Source organism: Babylonia areolata, chromosome 25 (assembly GCF_041734735.1).
Source record: "Babylonia areolata isolate BAREFJ2019XMU chromosome 25, ASM4173473v1, whole genome shotgun sequence".
NCBI lineage: Eukaryota > Metazoa > Mollusca > Gastropoda > Neogastropoda > Buccinidae > Babylonia > Babylonia areolata.
This window is the reverse complement of record NC_134900.1, coordinates 5,816,230-5,833,470: the sequence shown is the minus strand read 5'-3', so window position 1 is coordinate 5,833,470 and position 17,241 is coordinate 5,816,230. Positions and strand designations below refer to the sequence as shown.

Genomic DNA, 17,241 nt, shown 5'->3' with positions numbered 1-17,241 from the left:
TCACAGTCAGTGGTCAGTCCTTGTCAGGGGGTCAGCCTTTGTACTGGTCATCCATAAACAATGAGGCCAGGAGATCAAATGGTTAACTCTCTCCATACGAACGGCGAAAGAGAAGACGTCAACAGCATTTCACCCCAATTACCACCATCAAAATATTGCAAGTGGAAGGCTCTTATACTGAAGAGGTGAATGTTGACAAAGAATACCACAATTCGGACGACGGAAGCTAAAGGTTGGGTCATTCAGACACCCACTGGACATCCGAGGGGTCTGTGTAGAGGAGAAGACAGGACTGGCCGTACTGAGTGAGTTAACAAACAGCAAAGAGTGGTGACTCTCCATACACAAGTACACAACTTAAATCAGTGATGCTTACGCTACCGATTCAGCTAGCACACGGGTGAATAAAAAGGTACATAGGAACAAACCCAGACACTTCCTCAAAAAGGGAAACGCCGGGCCTGTCCTTATACCGATCTTTCGACGTGTGCACACAGCAGCAAAGACAGAAGAAATGTGCAAACACAAATTAGCTTTTTATTCAAGACTGGCGTAGCCTCTTTAATCCTGAACAAGCCCCACAGAACACAGTGACGATACAGAACAAACACATGGCTGCCTTGGTACTTTTTCGACCCGAAATTATACTGGTCATCGACGGGCGCAATAGCCGAGTGGTCAAAGCGTTGGACTTTCAATCTGAGGGTCCCGGGTTCGAATCACGGTGACGGCGCCTGGTGGGTAAAGGGTGGAGACTTTTACGATCTCCCAGGTCAACATATAAGCAGACCTGCCAGTGCCTGAACCCCCCCTCGTGTGTAAACGCATGCAGAAGATCAAATACGCACGTTAAAGATCCTGTAATCCATGTCAGCGTTCGGTGGGTTATGGAAACGAGAACATACCCAGCATGCACACCAACGGAAGCGGAGTATGGCTGCCTACACGGCGGGGTAAAAACGGTCATGCACGTAAAAGCCCACTCGCGTATATATACGAGTGAACGTGGGAGTTGCAGCCCACGAACGCAGAAGAAGAAGAAGAAGATGGATGGACAGCAATTATATTATCAGTCTCACAGAAAACACTCCCTGCGGCCGGGTGACGGAACTCAACGGACACTGGTGACAGCCTACGGAGAGAAAAAAAATGATGACGTGGGAGTTGCAGCCCACGAACGCAGAAGTAGTAGTACTGGTCATCAACTTCCTCGTTATACAATGTCCCCTCTGTCTGTGTCAACTGGCAGGTGGCGCCGTGCTGTGGAGCGCTGGCCTGGTGGTCAAGCACCCGACTAGGAAGCCCGAGTGTCCACGGGTTCAAATCCTACATATACATATATACCGATCATGATCTTTTTTTTTTTTTTTTTTTTTTACTCTTCCCCACCCCCCTCCACTACACCTTGAGTAGTGGTCTGGGTGCTAGCCTTTCTGATGAGACGATAAACCCGAAGTCTCGTGTGTAGCATACACTTAACGCATGTAAAAACATTTAAGAAAAAAAAGGGGGGGGGGGAGAAAAAAAAAAGATCGGCATCAAAAGAGTAGTTCAGAGCAAATGGGGTGGGGGTGGGGAGTGAGGGGTGGGGGGGGGGGGTGGACAAATTTCCACTTTGATAGTAAAGTAAGTACACTCACAGACAGAACAAGAATTTTGAAAAAAAAAAACACAAAAAAACAACAAACTTAAGTGGCGCTGTGCTATGGCGACGTGCTCTCCTGAGGAAAGCAGCCTAAGGTTTGACATGGAGAAATAATGTGTCGTGCCAATGCAGTGCAATGGCAATACATATTATTATTGTTATCAAGCCGTCCTCTTTTCCATCACCAACGACAGTCGGCAAAGGAAGGGCAAGTTCCCTTCCCACCCCCACCACCCTTCCCCCTCCCCCTCTATCCCCCTCGGCCATCACTCCCTTTTGGCTTTTGGCACCATTTTCAATCTTCACGAAAAGCAGCTTTGCGTCAATACTGGACAAAAAAAAAAAAAAAAAAAAAAAAAAAAAAGCAGCTTGCCTGGGACCGACAGCGAGCGAGGGGGCCGGGGGCCGGGGGCTGTGGGGGCGGTGGGGGGGGGAGAGATTGGGAAGAAAAGGAAGTCTGTTCGTTAAAGAACTGGCAGCATGCGTGACCATCTCCACGGCACTTTCTCCTTCTTCTTCTTCTGCGTTCGTGGGCTGCAACTCCCACGTTCACTCGTATGCACACGAGTGGGCTTTTACGTGAATGACCGTTTTTACCCCGCCATGTAGGCAGCCATACTCCGTTTTTCGGGGGTGTGCATGCTGGCTATGTTCTTGTTTCCATAACCCACCGAACGCTGACATGGATTACAGGATCTTCAACGTGCGTATTTGATCTTCTGCTTGCATATACACACGAAGGGGGTTCAGGCACCAGCAGGTCTGCACATATGTTGACCTGGGAGATCGGAAAAATCTCCACCCTTTACCCACCAGGCGCCGTCACCGTGATTCGAACCCGGGACTCTCATATTGACAGTCCAACGCTTTAACCACTCGGCTATTGCGCCCGTATCTCCACGGCATAATACGTGTTTTGATCACGTCAAATACACGCTCACGCACACAAGCACATCACTCATGTATATATATACGAGCGTCCGCAATAATGCGCGCATGCATGCACACACACACGCACACGCACACACACACACGCACACGCACACATACACACACCACACACACACACACACACACAGACTTGCACGCACGCACACACACACACAGACTTGCACGCACGCACACACAGACACAGACACAGACACAGACACACACACACACACACACACACACACACACACACACACACAGAGACTTGCACGCACACACACACACACACACACACACACACACACGCACGCACGCACGCACACACACACACACACACACACACACACACACACACAGAGACTTGCACACACACACACACACACACACATACAGAGATGATTTAAAGAGAACATGCCTTCTTTCATCTTCCCCCCTATCTCCTCCATCTCTCCCTCTGCAGCACTACAGTGTACGTAACATCATCAGGTCCGTATCGCTGGGGAGCGCGGCAATGACGTCAAGGTGTGTGTGTGTGTGTCACTGGGTGTGTGTGTGTGGGGGGGGGGGGTAGGGGGGGGGTTCTCATTCTCACTGTGTGTTCTGTATCCCTCCCACCGCCCTCCCTCCTTCTCCCTCTCTCTCTCTCTATCCCCCTCCATCTCTCCCTCCCTCTCTTCCTCCCTCTCTCTCACTCCCCCTCTCTCTCCCTCCCTCACTTTATCCCTCCTCTCCCTCCCTCTCCCTCTCTCCTTCGTGAAGTGGAGGTAGGTGCCTTCCTCTTCTTCTTCTTCTCTCTCCCCCCCCCCTCTCTCCCCCTCTCTCTCTCCCTCTCTCTCTCTAAGAAGAATGCCCGGTTTCGTTTTCCCCCCAAAAAATCGGAGAGGCAGAGTGGACTAGTTTCTTTCAAACATTAAGAAAGATATGACTAAAAAAAAAATTAAAAAAATAAAAAATCTCTGAAAAATGTACGTTGTGGGACTGCAACGGACTCTGGAAGTTTGCTGTGGAATGACATGACATCGTAACACAGGACGCCGCGGCCAGCCAAAGTGTCCTCCATCAAAACTGATTCTTTACACATTCGCTTCAAGCTGCCCTCACGATTGTGAGTGAATGGGCCGGAGACATGAGATATAATATATATATATCATTATACTTAATAACGGACGGAAACAACAAATCTCTCTCTCTCTCTCTCTCTCTCTCTCTCTCTCTCTCTCTACTCCCCCCACCCCCACTCACCGGTCGCCCCTCCCCCGTGAGAATGGGCCCATGGTCTCATTAATAAACCTCTCTCTCTCTCTCTCTCTCTGTGAGAATGGGCCCATGGTCTCATTAATAAACATTTCCATCTCTCTCTCTCTCTCTTTCTCCGTGAGAATGGGCCCATGGTCTCATTAATAAACATTTCCATCTCTCTCTCTCTCTCTCTCTTTCTCCGTGAGAATGTGCCCATGGTCTCATTAATAAACCTCTCTCTCTCTCTCTCTCTCTCTCTCTCTCTCTCTCTTTCTCCGTGAGAATGGGCCCATGGTCTCATTAATAAACATTTCCATCTCTCTCTCTCTCTCTCTTCTCCGTGAGAATGGGCCCATGGTCTCATTAATAAACATCTCTCTCTCTCTCCCTCTGCCCCGTGAGAATGGGCCCATGGTCTCATTAATAAACATCTCTCTCTCTCTCCCTCTCCCCCGTGAGAATGGGCCCATGGTCTCATTAATAAACATCTCTCTCTCTCTCCCTCTCCCCCGTGAGAATGGGCCCATGGTCTCATTAATAAACATCTCTCTCTCTCTCCCTCTCCCCCGTGAGAATGTGCCCATGGTCTCATTAATAAACATCTCTCTCTCTCTCTCCCTCTGCCCCGTGAGAATGGGCCCATGGTCTTGTCAACTTATAAACATTTCCACCACCACCCCTCTCTCTCTCGCTCTCTCTCTTATCTTACGAGTTGTATTCATGTGAACTCCCTTCATTTGGGGCTGAGGCCTGATGATGTGAATAAATCATTCCAAATTCTCTGTGTGTGTGTGTGTGTGTGGTGGGTGTGTGTGTGTGTCGGTGTGTGTGTACGTGTGCGTGCGTGTGTGCGTACTCGGAAAGAGCAGACACCGGGAACTCACCAGCACAGACGCCACCAGGACCAGAAGCACCACTCCAATCCACAAAGGGCGTGCAGCCGTGGCTTGCACACCTCTTGTGACGTCACCCCTTCCTGCCATCATGACGTTGCAGTCTCAAGGATCTGGCTTACACAATCTTTCGGCACCGGACTATGACTATGATGGTGTTGACTACGTTCACCTTGGAAAGTCAGTCGGAAAAAAAAAACCCACCAAAAATGTCTGAAGCAAAATGTTTGAGTAACTGGTTTGTTTCACCACTGTCACAAAATCTAACAGCGCGGAATCAGAGGGGAGAAAAAACAACAAAAAACGTTGAAGTTCGAAAAAAACAGGTAGTGTTCAGTCCAGGCCGGGCGTCCGTCACGGAAAGGTTCTGGCTTCTTTCGCTGCCGTGTTCCGGTGTCTTCAGCCACAACCAGACTGCTGGGGGACCTGACTCAGTGACCTGAGCCGCGGGTGGCCACTCTGTGAAGACTGACCCCACGTAGCGCTACAACCGAAGAGGCTCTCGGATTACGGAGCCGTGAGTCCCGGAGTCCAGTCCCGCTGTCCACTGGCTGCCAAGTCCGTCAGGTCACGGGCGGGCCGGGGGGGGAGACAGCTGCTCAGTGCCACCACCACCACCACCACCACCACCACTAGCGGTCTGCTGTCAGTCAGTGCCGCTCTCAGTGATGTTCTGCACACAGCAAACACGAACACGCTAAAGGTGACCGCTCAGAAATGCACACATCGGCTACCCGGACACACACACTAACACACACTGAGCGGCGGCAACTCAGTGGCACAAAACTGGCAACTTGTTTCGCGTTCACACACACACATACACATACACGCGCGCGAACACACCGCAGCCGCAGCATTCAGCAACACAGCACACAGCAAGGTAGTAGTAGTCAGTAGCAATAGACTGACAAGACAAAAACCGAAGCTCACACGGCTCACACACACTACAAGAAAACAGATGCCAGGAATAGGGACTAGCAAAAAGAAAGAAAAAAACAAAAGAAAAGAAGAAAAAAGGAAAGTTACGCCACAATGCCAGGGAGCACACAGCAGATGTCAGCAGAGCAGTGCCAAGTCAGCAGAATGCTACCAGTACCACTGAGGGGAGGTGCAGTGCGCTGAGCCCCCACCCCACCCCCCCACCCCCCACACACCTCACCTCAACTCACCTCACTGACGCTACTTTCACCTTCACCTCTGCTGCCGCTGACACGGCTCGTAATCCACTGCAATGTGATGCACCCGACACACACATACACACACACACACACACACACAAGCAGATGCGCGCGCGCGCACACACACACACACATACACACACACGCGCGCGCGCGCGCGCAGACGGAAGCAAATTCACACACACACATACATAGTCACACACGCACGCGCGTAAACAGACATATACACAAACAAATGCACACGCGCTCGTGTACACACACACACACACACACACACACACACACACACAGACACACATATACACACAGAAGCATACTAGTGCATGCGCACGCGCGCGCGCACACACATACGCACCCATACAAGAGCAAACACACAACTTGATGGGCACAGGCTGGCACACACACACACACACACACACACACACACACACACACACACCGTACAACCTGAGGGGTGGGGGGGTAAACACTAGGAAAATCCGTGTCACTTGAAACTCACGTCATGTCATGACACAACTACCTGTGCCGCTCGCTCAAGTGCAGCACTGACTGACTCGAATCACGGCACACAAAGTCGTCAGTCAGCTGTCACAATAAAAACGGAACGTTTCCTTACCTCAACACACACTCTCTCTCTCTCTCTCTGTCTCCGTCTGTCAATCAAGTGGACAAAAAGAGAACCGAGATAAATAAAACCGCCACACACCTCCAGTTTCAGTTCAGTTTCCGTGCAGCCAGTCACCACTGTCAACTCTCCCTCTCCGAGTCCAACTGAAGTACAAACACCCCATGTCACCATCAGTCCCTGCTGACTACGGACCATGCACGGACTTGTGACTGTCACATCATTGTCCACACACTTGCCACTATCCCCGCCCGTGACAAGACCACTGGGCCTGTCTTGAACCGCAGCAGTCACAGGTCGATGGACCTAATTGGGCGAAGCACAGATCGATCACTACGCTGAATAGCTGTCTCTTCTTTTTTCCCGCCGGCGCGGCCTCTCCGGGCCTTTCACCCTCAGTTCCATCTTTGCAGCAGCATCTCTGACTGAAGGAATGACCATTCCACGGTGTCAGCCTGGCACAAAGACAGTTTCAGGTGGTTCATTCATTCATTCAAACACCCTCGGAACAAAACCACGACCCCGTGTGTGTGCGTGTGTGCCGTCCACGGCACAAGGGAACAACCTCTTCGGAAAATGGAAAGTGCTGAACGCTGCATCTGCTTTGGCCCAGTCTGTGTCCACCCACTTTTCAGTTTCTGAACACTGCTCACGAGAGGATTTTTCAACTACCCCCTCCTCCTCCCTCCTTACCTCGCCTCCTCTCTCTCTCCAGTTCTGGTGGGTGGCGCAGTGGTATGACACTGACGGACGGACCCCACGTGCGGCACAGTGACGTAGTATAGCGGACAGCAGCACGTGCGGCGCGGCGCGTTAGGGGCAGGGGGAGAGAGGGGGGTGGGGTGGCGAGGGGCGTTGTTGTAAGAAAACGGTGAACAAGACAGTGGCATTGTGCGCCCCGCTCGTGTCGTGGTGTGTGGGGCATTGAGCACGTGTTCCATAATGCGTGGGGGGGGAAGGGAGGGGGGGAAGGGATAGGGAGGGTATTTAGTCAACACGACTGACATAGGGCTGGATGTCTTGACGAACAACTTGGTGCACACACACAAAAACAAAGTATAAAAGTGTACAATGTATAATGAATATAAAAATATACACGAACATATTTTACTATATTATGTATTTGTTATTTGTTTTATTTCATTATTTCATTACTTACTGTTTATGAATGTTATTTGATACAGTTGATAATTATGGTTCATCAGCTGTCATTGTTAAAATTGAAGTGCAACGTTGTGAGTACAGTATGAACTTTAAGCTTGTTGATGCTCTTTTGTCAGTGATTGCATTGTAATCATGTGTGCTGTAGAACAGTTAAAGATTATTTAAACCATATATGAAACGCGCGCGCGCGCGCGCACACACACACACACACACACACACACACACACACACACACATAAAGGGTAAGAAATGAAAAAATAGGCCAACATTTAATCTTTACCACGCGAATGCGAATGTGAATAATTAATTAAGTAGCGTGAATCTAAAAGAACTTTTTTGTTTTAAGAGAAAAGAATCCTGAGCACCAGATCTTTTCAGGGAATGAGATCCAGACATGTCAAAACATCGATCAGGATCTAGCCTGTGTGGGGCCTGCAAAACATCAACCAGCTGCTTTTCCACAGAAAAGAAAAAAAAAAAAGACAAGTTATTGGAATGTTTGCGTGATGTCAAGTGCTAACGTGTCCTCGTTGGAAGAGAGAGAATCTGAGCGTTTCCGGATCGAATCCCACACTTACAAGAATTTTCTCCCCACCCCCACCCCCACTCCCCGCCCCCTCCTACCCGACACCCTCTCCACTACTAAGACCTTAAGTGGTGGTCTGGACGCTAGTCATTCGGTTGAAACGATAAATCGAGGTCCTCAGTGTGTGTAACATACACTTGATGGTTGTCCCTCTGTCTCAAGGAAGACTTGGTCGTGTGTGTGTGTGTGTGTGTGTGTGTGTGTGTGTGTGTTATTTTTACTTGACGTCCAGCTAACGACCGAAGGTAACAGCTGAGATCAACAGAATGTGTGCAGTCTTTTTTCTTTTCTTTTTTTCTTTTTTTTTTCCTCCTAAATTAAGACATACGAAAAGGAAAGCAGGGAACACACACACACACACACACACACACACACACCACAGATGGAATATATCAAAGTGAAGAAAAACAACTGGGAATGCACGCATTGTGCATCAGTAAAGCTGGTACTGCTGCACTCTGGAATACGACCCCCATGTCACACCCCTCCACCCACCCATCCATTGGCCAACAAACACTCTGTTCACTCACAGTGTGTCAATGTTCTCGTCGAAGGGAAGCAACTTTCCTGCTACTTTTTTCTTCCATTTTTCAGTTGTAGTTCTTGTCTGAGGGAAGGCCGATAATTTTTTTTTAAATAAATAAATAATCAATGATTAGCTGAGGAGTATCATGTTGCGTTTGAGAAAATTTCCTGGTGAGATGGAGGTCTGCAGTTGTGAAGGATGTTGTTTCTTCAGATCCATACATGTTATACCAGATCACACACACACACACACACACACACACGCATATATATTATATGTGTATTTTTTTTTAACAGATGCCTGACCCATAGATATGTTCATGCCAGTTGATGTTGGAGACGTAGGGCTGTTGACATATCAAGACAACCAGAGCTTGTGAACGAATCATCATCAAACGATATTTCCATTGGTGAGATTTCACATCTACAAGTACATTTTGACAAGCAGTTACAAGCATTCTGTTATCAACTTACAAGACACTTCAGTCAGGTACAGCACTGGTGTGCACAAAAAAAAACCACACACACAAAAAAACCCCAAACAATTAGGGAGTTCATCAAAATTTTCCAAGGAGAGGGGCCTGGGGGGGGCTCACTTCAAGGTAGTCCACATAAAACCTCGAGTTAGTCTGGAGATGACAAACCAGAAGTGCCACTGAGGTCAAATAGCATTTGGAGTCCAAGTATGCTCAACTTTAATATTTGAGTACAGGCTTGTGTGACCATATGTGCGCGTGCATGCATGCGTGCGTGCGTGCGTGCATGTGTGTGTGTGTGTGTGTGTGTGTATGAGTGAGTGGGACATAGACAGACAGACATAGAGAGCTAGGCAGATAAAGAACAGACAGCCAGCACACACACACACTTACTTTCTTTTTTTTTCATGGATTTTAATAATCAATTCTTGTCAAACACCAGCCCATCACAACACAATGAAAAACACACACTGAAAGTCAATAACATTTAACATATTAGCATGACTTTCCTTTAAGAAAGCTAAAAATATGGGATCATCACACTTTAAAAGAGAAAGATTCAACATGCACTAACTTTTGATAAAAACTGACCCCACCCCGACCACACACACAAAAGAAAAAGGCAAAGAAAACAACAGAAAATAAACCTTATACAATGATGTAAAATAGTAACAATAATAATGATAATAACAAATATAAGAAGAAAGAGGTATGCGTGACAAAATGAAGCTGGTCAGAGTGACATGGACATAATGTGGCACACTTCTCGGCCCACAGAGCTGAAGACTTGTCGGCAACTTTATAGACAACTCCAACACCTGTGCATCAAGAAATAAGGACTGGCCAATAGTTGTGCTTCGTGAAAAACAACAACAATATTTTCATGTTTGTTACAAAAAAACAACAACAAAAAACAACTGCACTGATCATTTTAAGCCACTCTGTGTGTCTATGAGCATTTACGTGTACTTCACAAACACTTTTGTATGTGTGTGAACAACACAAGCATTTTTTTTTTTATTCAGTAGACTGTGACAACAATGAACAGCCATCACATCAGTACAAACACACATCACACTTACTGTACATGGATATTTTGGCACAGTGTTGGAAACAGTCTCCACGTAAATAAAGGCACAAGAGGGCTCCTGCGCCTCCTTCAGAACAACAGACTGATGAACACATTCAAGGTCAGTAAAATGCTCAGTGAGCACCATTTCAACACAATATAGATCTTTGGCTGGAATGTATATACAGACATCAAAAAGATCACAACAAAGGCACAGAGCGCCTTATTATCACAATACCTTTGGCAGAGAGGTAGATACAATTAAAAAAAAAAAAAGTTCCACAAAAGTGTAATATAAGCGCCTACAACATCACAATATTTCATATATAACATTTAACCCCCTCAGTACCCTGGGACAGAAATTTGTGTCCCCTTCCGGTGTGCAAAAAAGTGCCCCAGGACAAAAATTTCTGTCTGCGTCATTGTAGTAATTTTCACATCACAAAATCAAGAAATTCATGTGAAATTGTCATAACTGGGTAGATTGTTAATTTTCCTTTCAGAAAAGCTTAAGTTATATATACTTTATACTTATTAGGCCTACATTCTGTGACCAAAACATCCCTTGGCAAGTCGTTGTCACCTAGCATAAAATAGGCTTGGCACTGGAAGGATTAAACTTTTTTTTTTGCAAACAATGACACATAAATACTTTGTGTAAATGTCTAAAAGTGTGACAAGACAAATCCCTGTACCACAACATGGCATCATTGCACTTTGACTGAAATGTCCTAGAGCCAAATATCAGTAATTTCCTAACAGTGGCAGACTTCAGGTTGACTTTGACAACAAAAGAAAAGTTGCACTCAAAAAAGCCATAAGCATTCAAACATCTTACTCCAATATAAACAATGCACAGGAGAGAATATGGAAAAAAAAAATTATCACAGACATGCATGAGTCATGTTAAGTACAAGTGGCCACTCAACAAAAACACCACTGTGCACACAGTAGAAGTGAGAAATAAAAGCAAACAAAATTCAGAAGTAGGACTGAGGTTCCCCAAGGAACTGAAAGATAGAGAACATCTCTTCAGACCATGGTACTGCAGGACAGAAGAAAGAAAAAAACAAACACATTCAACACGTAAGAACACTTCATCATAGAGAACATATCTATATACCAGCAAACTTGAGTGATGGGGGAAAAAAAATTGCACACACAGACAAAATGGGAGAAAGACAAAACCTTTACTGCACAACCGTTTGCGAAATGCCAACTTTCGATATGTGCAAACAAGCTGTGATTTAAGTCAAGTGTGATCAGTCTTTTTTCTTTTGAAGACACCTACCCCTCTCATAACCTCTCACAAATGAAGAAATCATACACCTACTCCTTCCATTTGTCTTCTTTCAAAGCATCCAGCTTTCAAAAATGTGTTTAAATATGTCAAATGTTAACAAGTATCTTGCAAACCCTCGGCAATCTCATGGACCTCTTTCAACTGGTGCAGATCAGGGAGAGGGAAGGAAAGTCTGAAGGGATGAGGGACACTTCAGTCCAATGTATGCAGGCCCCTTCTTCTGGAACACAAACCCACTGGCACAAAGGACAAAGATTCCTAACACTCCAAACAGTACTCTCTTTCTGGGCACACCCCATACAATCCATTTCTGAAAACTGTACAGCCAAGACAACCACACAGACCATCTGAAGGCCTTCAGACCTGCCCATTTCACAATGGTAAAGTGTTGAATTTGCAGTGACCCAGGCACTGACACACATCTGGCAGACCTGGGGGAATGTGGTCAACAGTTCTGTGCAGTGCCCCATTGACTCTTCACAGAGTTAAGGGAGAAGAAGAAGAAGAAAGTGTGTAACTATGATAAAAAAACAACACATCTATGCCTACTTAATCAAAAACAATAACAATTCACAGACTTCTTGTCAGAGGAAACAGCTACCAGGCCTGCTGTCCCTACCCCCCTTTGCAAAGACAGCCCCCAAATCAGACAGCAATTGCTGACTTTGTTTTTTTCACAAATCTTCACCCTCCCTTTCTGAGAACTTATGTACTCAAGTGGAGTGATGGCCTAGAGGTAACGCGTCCACCTAGGAAGCTAGAGAATCTGAGCACGCTGGTTCGAATCACAGCTCGGCTGCTGATATTTTCTCCCCCTCCACTAGACCTTGAGTAGTGGTCTGGACGCTAGTCATTCGGATGAGACGATAAACCGAGGCCCCGTGTGCAGCATGCAGAAAAAATACCCAAAAAATGGGTGGCGCTGTAGTGTAGCGATGCGCTCTCCCTGGGGAGAGCAGCCCGAATTTCACACAGCGAAATTTGTTGTGATAAAAAAAATATAAAAAAAATAAAAAAACCACCACATTTCTGGGTGCACAATCCAACGGAATCAGAAAAAAAACAGCTCATCAGTTGTGGTCAGCATCTCTCCCAGGGCTGGTGACTGGGTGTGGCACATCGATGAGTTCATCCTCGGACATGCTGGTTGTGGTCTGCTCTAAGCTATCCCCGTTTCCTGGGACCCCAGATAAAGACAGACCACTGGTCTGGGCGATGTAGGCTCTTTCTAGCTGTCCTTTCCTCAGCACAATAGTATTCAATGGATGCAGACTTGGATCAGAGGGTCTGTTCCCTCAATAGAAGAGTCAAATTTCCTGTTCTTCATTTGCAGACTGTCGGCAGACCTAGCACTGGTGAAAAATATGTCCATCACAGAAATGTGTCTATCATTTTTCTGCAGATCCATTTCCATTCTTGTGTAAATGGTGACCAAAAAGTAATTCATGTATTTCACTTCTGAAATACCTGGCTTCTGTGTCTGTTGTACAAAAGCTTGAATCACTCTCTTGCACACTGTAAAAACTGCTGTTATCTACCTACCCACTGTCAAAACTGCTCCTGCCTGCACCCACTGTAAAAGTCATGCTGTGTCCACTGTAAAATTTACTACCTTCACCCACTGTAAAAATTGCTGTTACCTACACTGTAAAAAGTACTGCTACATTTACAGCAAAATTTATTACCTACACCCACTGCAAAAACTGCTGTTTCCTACATGTAAAAACTACTGCTACCTTTACAGTAAAAATTACTACCTACACCCACTGTAAAAACTACTGTTACCTACACTGTAAAAACTACTGCTACCTTTACAGTAAAAATTACTACCTACACCCACTGTAAAATCTAATGCTACACACACTGTAAACATTACTACCTACATCTACTTTAAAAACTACTGTTACCAAGACTGTAAAAAAAAAACCCACCAACTACTGCAACGTATACTGTAATTATTTCTACCTACACCCATTGTAAAAACTACTGCTACCTACTCTGCAAAAATGCTACCTACAGTCTAAATATTACTAATTTCACCACTGTAAAAACTACTGCTACCTACACTGTAAAAACTACTGCTACCTACTCTGTAAAAATAATGCTACCTACAGTCTAAATATTACTACCTACACCACTGTAAAAACTACTGTTACCTACACTGTAAAAACTACTGCTACCTACTCTGTAAAAATAATGCTACCTACAGTCTAAATATTACTACCTACACCACTGTAAAAACTACTGTTACATACACTGTAAAAACGACTGCTACCTACTCTGTAAAAAATAATGCTACCTACAGTCTAAATATTACTACCTACACCACTGTAAAAACTATTGTTACATACACTGTAAAAACTACTGTTACATACACTGTAAAAACTACTGCTACCTACACTGTAAAAACTACTGTCACATACACCCACTGCATCACATCTGGGTTTCCAATGACCCAGACACCCAGACACCAAAGTTTCAATTCTGTTGCAATTTGACTCTTCTTTACTACTTTTAATTCAATTTGCATCTATTCTTGTTGTTTTTTAAATGGCCTGAGTGGTTTTATTTATTCGCTTGTAGTCATCTGCAATTATACTTATCATTTGTGACTTCAGATATGTCTCCGGAGCAGTCCAGATTTGTAAACAAAGACACATGTTGAATGGATATTCACAAATGAGAGAGGTAAAGTGACATTCCTCACATCTGTAGCTGGTTGCAACACGTCACAATTATACACTGGCTCAGCTGATCACTTGTATGAGTAACATTATACAGTGAGTCAACATTCCCCACAGCAAAGTCTGCCTGTGCGAGACACGGGGGGAAAAGTTTGAAGCTTTCTGACCAATATCACACAGACCTACACAAACAAACACAACTAAAAACACCTAGCTGGCTGTCAGTCTGTCTGTCTCTCCCATTAATCCATCTCTCTGCCCCCCTCTCAATCTGTATCGCCCAGATTTATTTTTCACAGGTACTGATTTCTGCAACAAACAACTTTAAACAATACTGCAGTCAAAGTTACCTTAGCAGTATGAACCTAACAGGACACAGACAAGACTCCAGTCAAACACAGCTACAAGAATAAAGGATGGCCTTTTCCGCGCGTCTGTGTGGGGGCAGATGACAAAACTGCAACCCTTTAATTCACACAGAACCTGGATCTCCCTCAGAAAGAAACAAAAAACCACAACAAAGTGAACTGAAGAGGGGTGACTAGAGCCCTTGTGCTGGCACAGTTCCAGAGAAGCTGACCATTCAGTACAGCGCTACATGCGGTCAGTCACCTGCCTGCCTCATCAAGTGAAGACAGTGATACAGGGGGAACTGGGGGTGGTGGGGGTGTCACAGTCACACATGGTGAAGGCAGTGATACAGGGGGAACTGGGGGTGGTGGGGGTGGGGGTGTCACAGTCACACATGGTGAAGACAGTGATACAGGGGGAACTGGGGGTGGTGGTGTCACAGTCACACATGGTGAAGGCAGTGATACAGGGGGAACTGGGGGTGGTGGTGTCACAGTCACACATGGTGAAGACAGTGATACAGGGGGAACTGGGGGTGGTGGGGGTGTCACAGTCACACATGGTGAAGACAGTGATACAGGGAGAACTGGGGGTGGTGGGGGTGTCACAGTCACACATGGTGAAGACAGTGATACAGGGGGAACTGGGGGTGGTGGTGTCACAGTCACACATGGTGAAGGCAGTGACACAGGGAGAACTGGGGGTGGTGGGGGTGTCACAGTCACACATGGTGAAGACAGTGATACAGGGGGAACTGGGGGTGGTGGGGGTGTCACAGTCACACATGGTGAAGGCAGTGATACAGGGGGAACTGGGGGTGGTGGGGGTGTCACAGTCACACATGGTGAAGGCAGTGACACAGGGGGAACTGGGGGTGGTGGGGGTGTCACAGTCACACATGGTGAAGACAGTGATACAGGGGGAACTGGGGGTGGTGGGGGGTGTCACAGTCACACATGGTGAAGACAACGACACACACATTAAAAGAAAAAAAATGTATGGCAGCGTACTGCAGTGCGATGGTATGCCAGACCAAAACCTGGCCACATCATTCTAACAAAAAGTGATACGACTCTCAAACTATAAACACTGTCATCATACCATGTCGTTCCTCTCCATGCACACCACACAAAACAGTGACAATGAGACTGTGCTGATGCTGTGAGATAGGACTGAAGACAGGGGTACCTTGTCAGCGTGCATCCTCTAACAAACCAAGGTATGCATCTATTACATGTGGCTTAGCGGTTAACGTCAAGAAGAAGACGACGCTGTGAGATTCGCCTCCCTGTACAACACATCACATCACAATAGTGAACAACCGTGAACACTGAGAGGCTTTGTACAACAACACTACTACAAAACAAACTGCTAGAGATGTTTCCTCCCTCATTTCTTTCATCAGGGTCAGGACACACTCTCCTTGTCTTGGTGGTGACAAGTCTCTATATACTGTTTCAACGACTACATCAACACAATGCCATTTAAAACAAAATGAGAAATACAGGAAAGGACCACAGGCCTCTATGCACAATGAACACAAATGTGGAGCTTTCCCAAACCCACCACAGCCACTGCAAACGGCATGGGTTGTGGTCATACACACAAACACACCAAGTGATAGGGCTGTGACAATGATCATGACAGACATAAAACAACCATCATTCTCTCACTCCATGTGCCCAGTCATCAGCCACACACACTCCCCACACCGTGACACTGCAGAAGGGAGGACATGGAAAGTGATCACCTCTCTTTAACCTCACTGTGGCTTCTGCCTGTGACTGTGATATCTACATTACATGTACATGATGTGCCTGGCATTGACAGCTCTTCATCTTCACAACACACAAGCAGCACAACAATGATCAGTGATATGTCAAGGGCACCTGGTAAGAATGGGTATTAGTCTATTACTCCAACAATGACAAACACTCTTTCCACCCACTGCTCCATCTGTGTATTGTCTGAAGCCTGTCCAGGTGTTTGGGTCAACTGGGGGATTATTGTCACAGACGTGATTCCGCTGACAATGAGGTGTGTGGTTCTTCTGACGGTCTGTTTTCTAAAAGGCCATTTATGTCCTCTCTGCTATCTACTGGACCCTGACTCTTCAGGGGAGAAGCTTAGCCACCCTCTGGTGCTGGGAACTGCATGTGGATCTGTTTTGTAAATCACTTGCTGAAAATTGTTAATGTCCACATCACTACAGACATCCCCCTCCTCAACATATGTCTGCTAATTTCTGTATAACTGTGACCTTTGACTTAATAATGACTGTGAGACCATTTCATATCCAGTTATTTACCCTCTGACAAACAATTTTCAGGAAAAAAACACTTGAAGCTATTATCACAAATTAAAAAAAAGTAGCCTCTGAAAACTATTTTTACAATTAGTTCAACACAATACTTTTTTCTTCACAGAAAGAAAGACTGCTGCAAAATGAGCTATCAAAATCCGAAATTTGATATGTTAAACACCATGATTTGTCTGAACACAATGACGCCTCCTTGAGCTACTGATACTGATACTGATCTCCACCCCCTTTCTATGATACATACACACACATT

General features: G+C 45.9%; 1 protein-coding gene across 1 annotated transcript in view; it reads right to left on the bottom strand.

The window, feature by feature from the left end:
* LOC143299543 (uncharacterized) overlaps positions 1-5,540 on the bottom strand; it is a 52,536-nt gene extending 46,996 nt beyond the window's left edge. Inside the window, exon 1 of the mRNA XM_076612824.1 lies at positions 4,699-5,540. Within this exon, the coding sequence (XP_076468939.1) occupies positions 4,699-4,800 (102 nt within the window). The 5' untranslated portion in view covers positions 4,801-5,540. The remainder of the gene's footprint in view (positions 1-4,698) is intronic.
* Between the last annotated feature and the right edge of the window lie 11,701 nt (positions 5,541-17,241).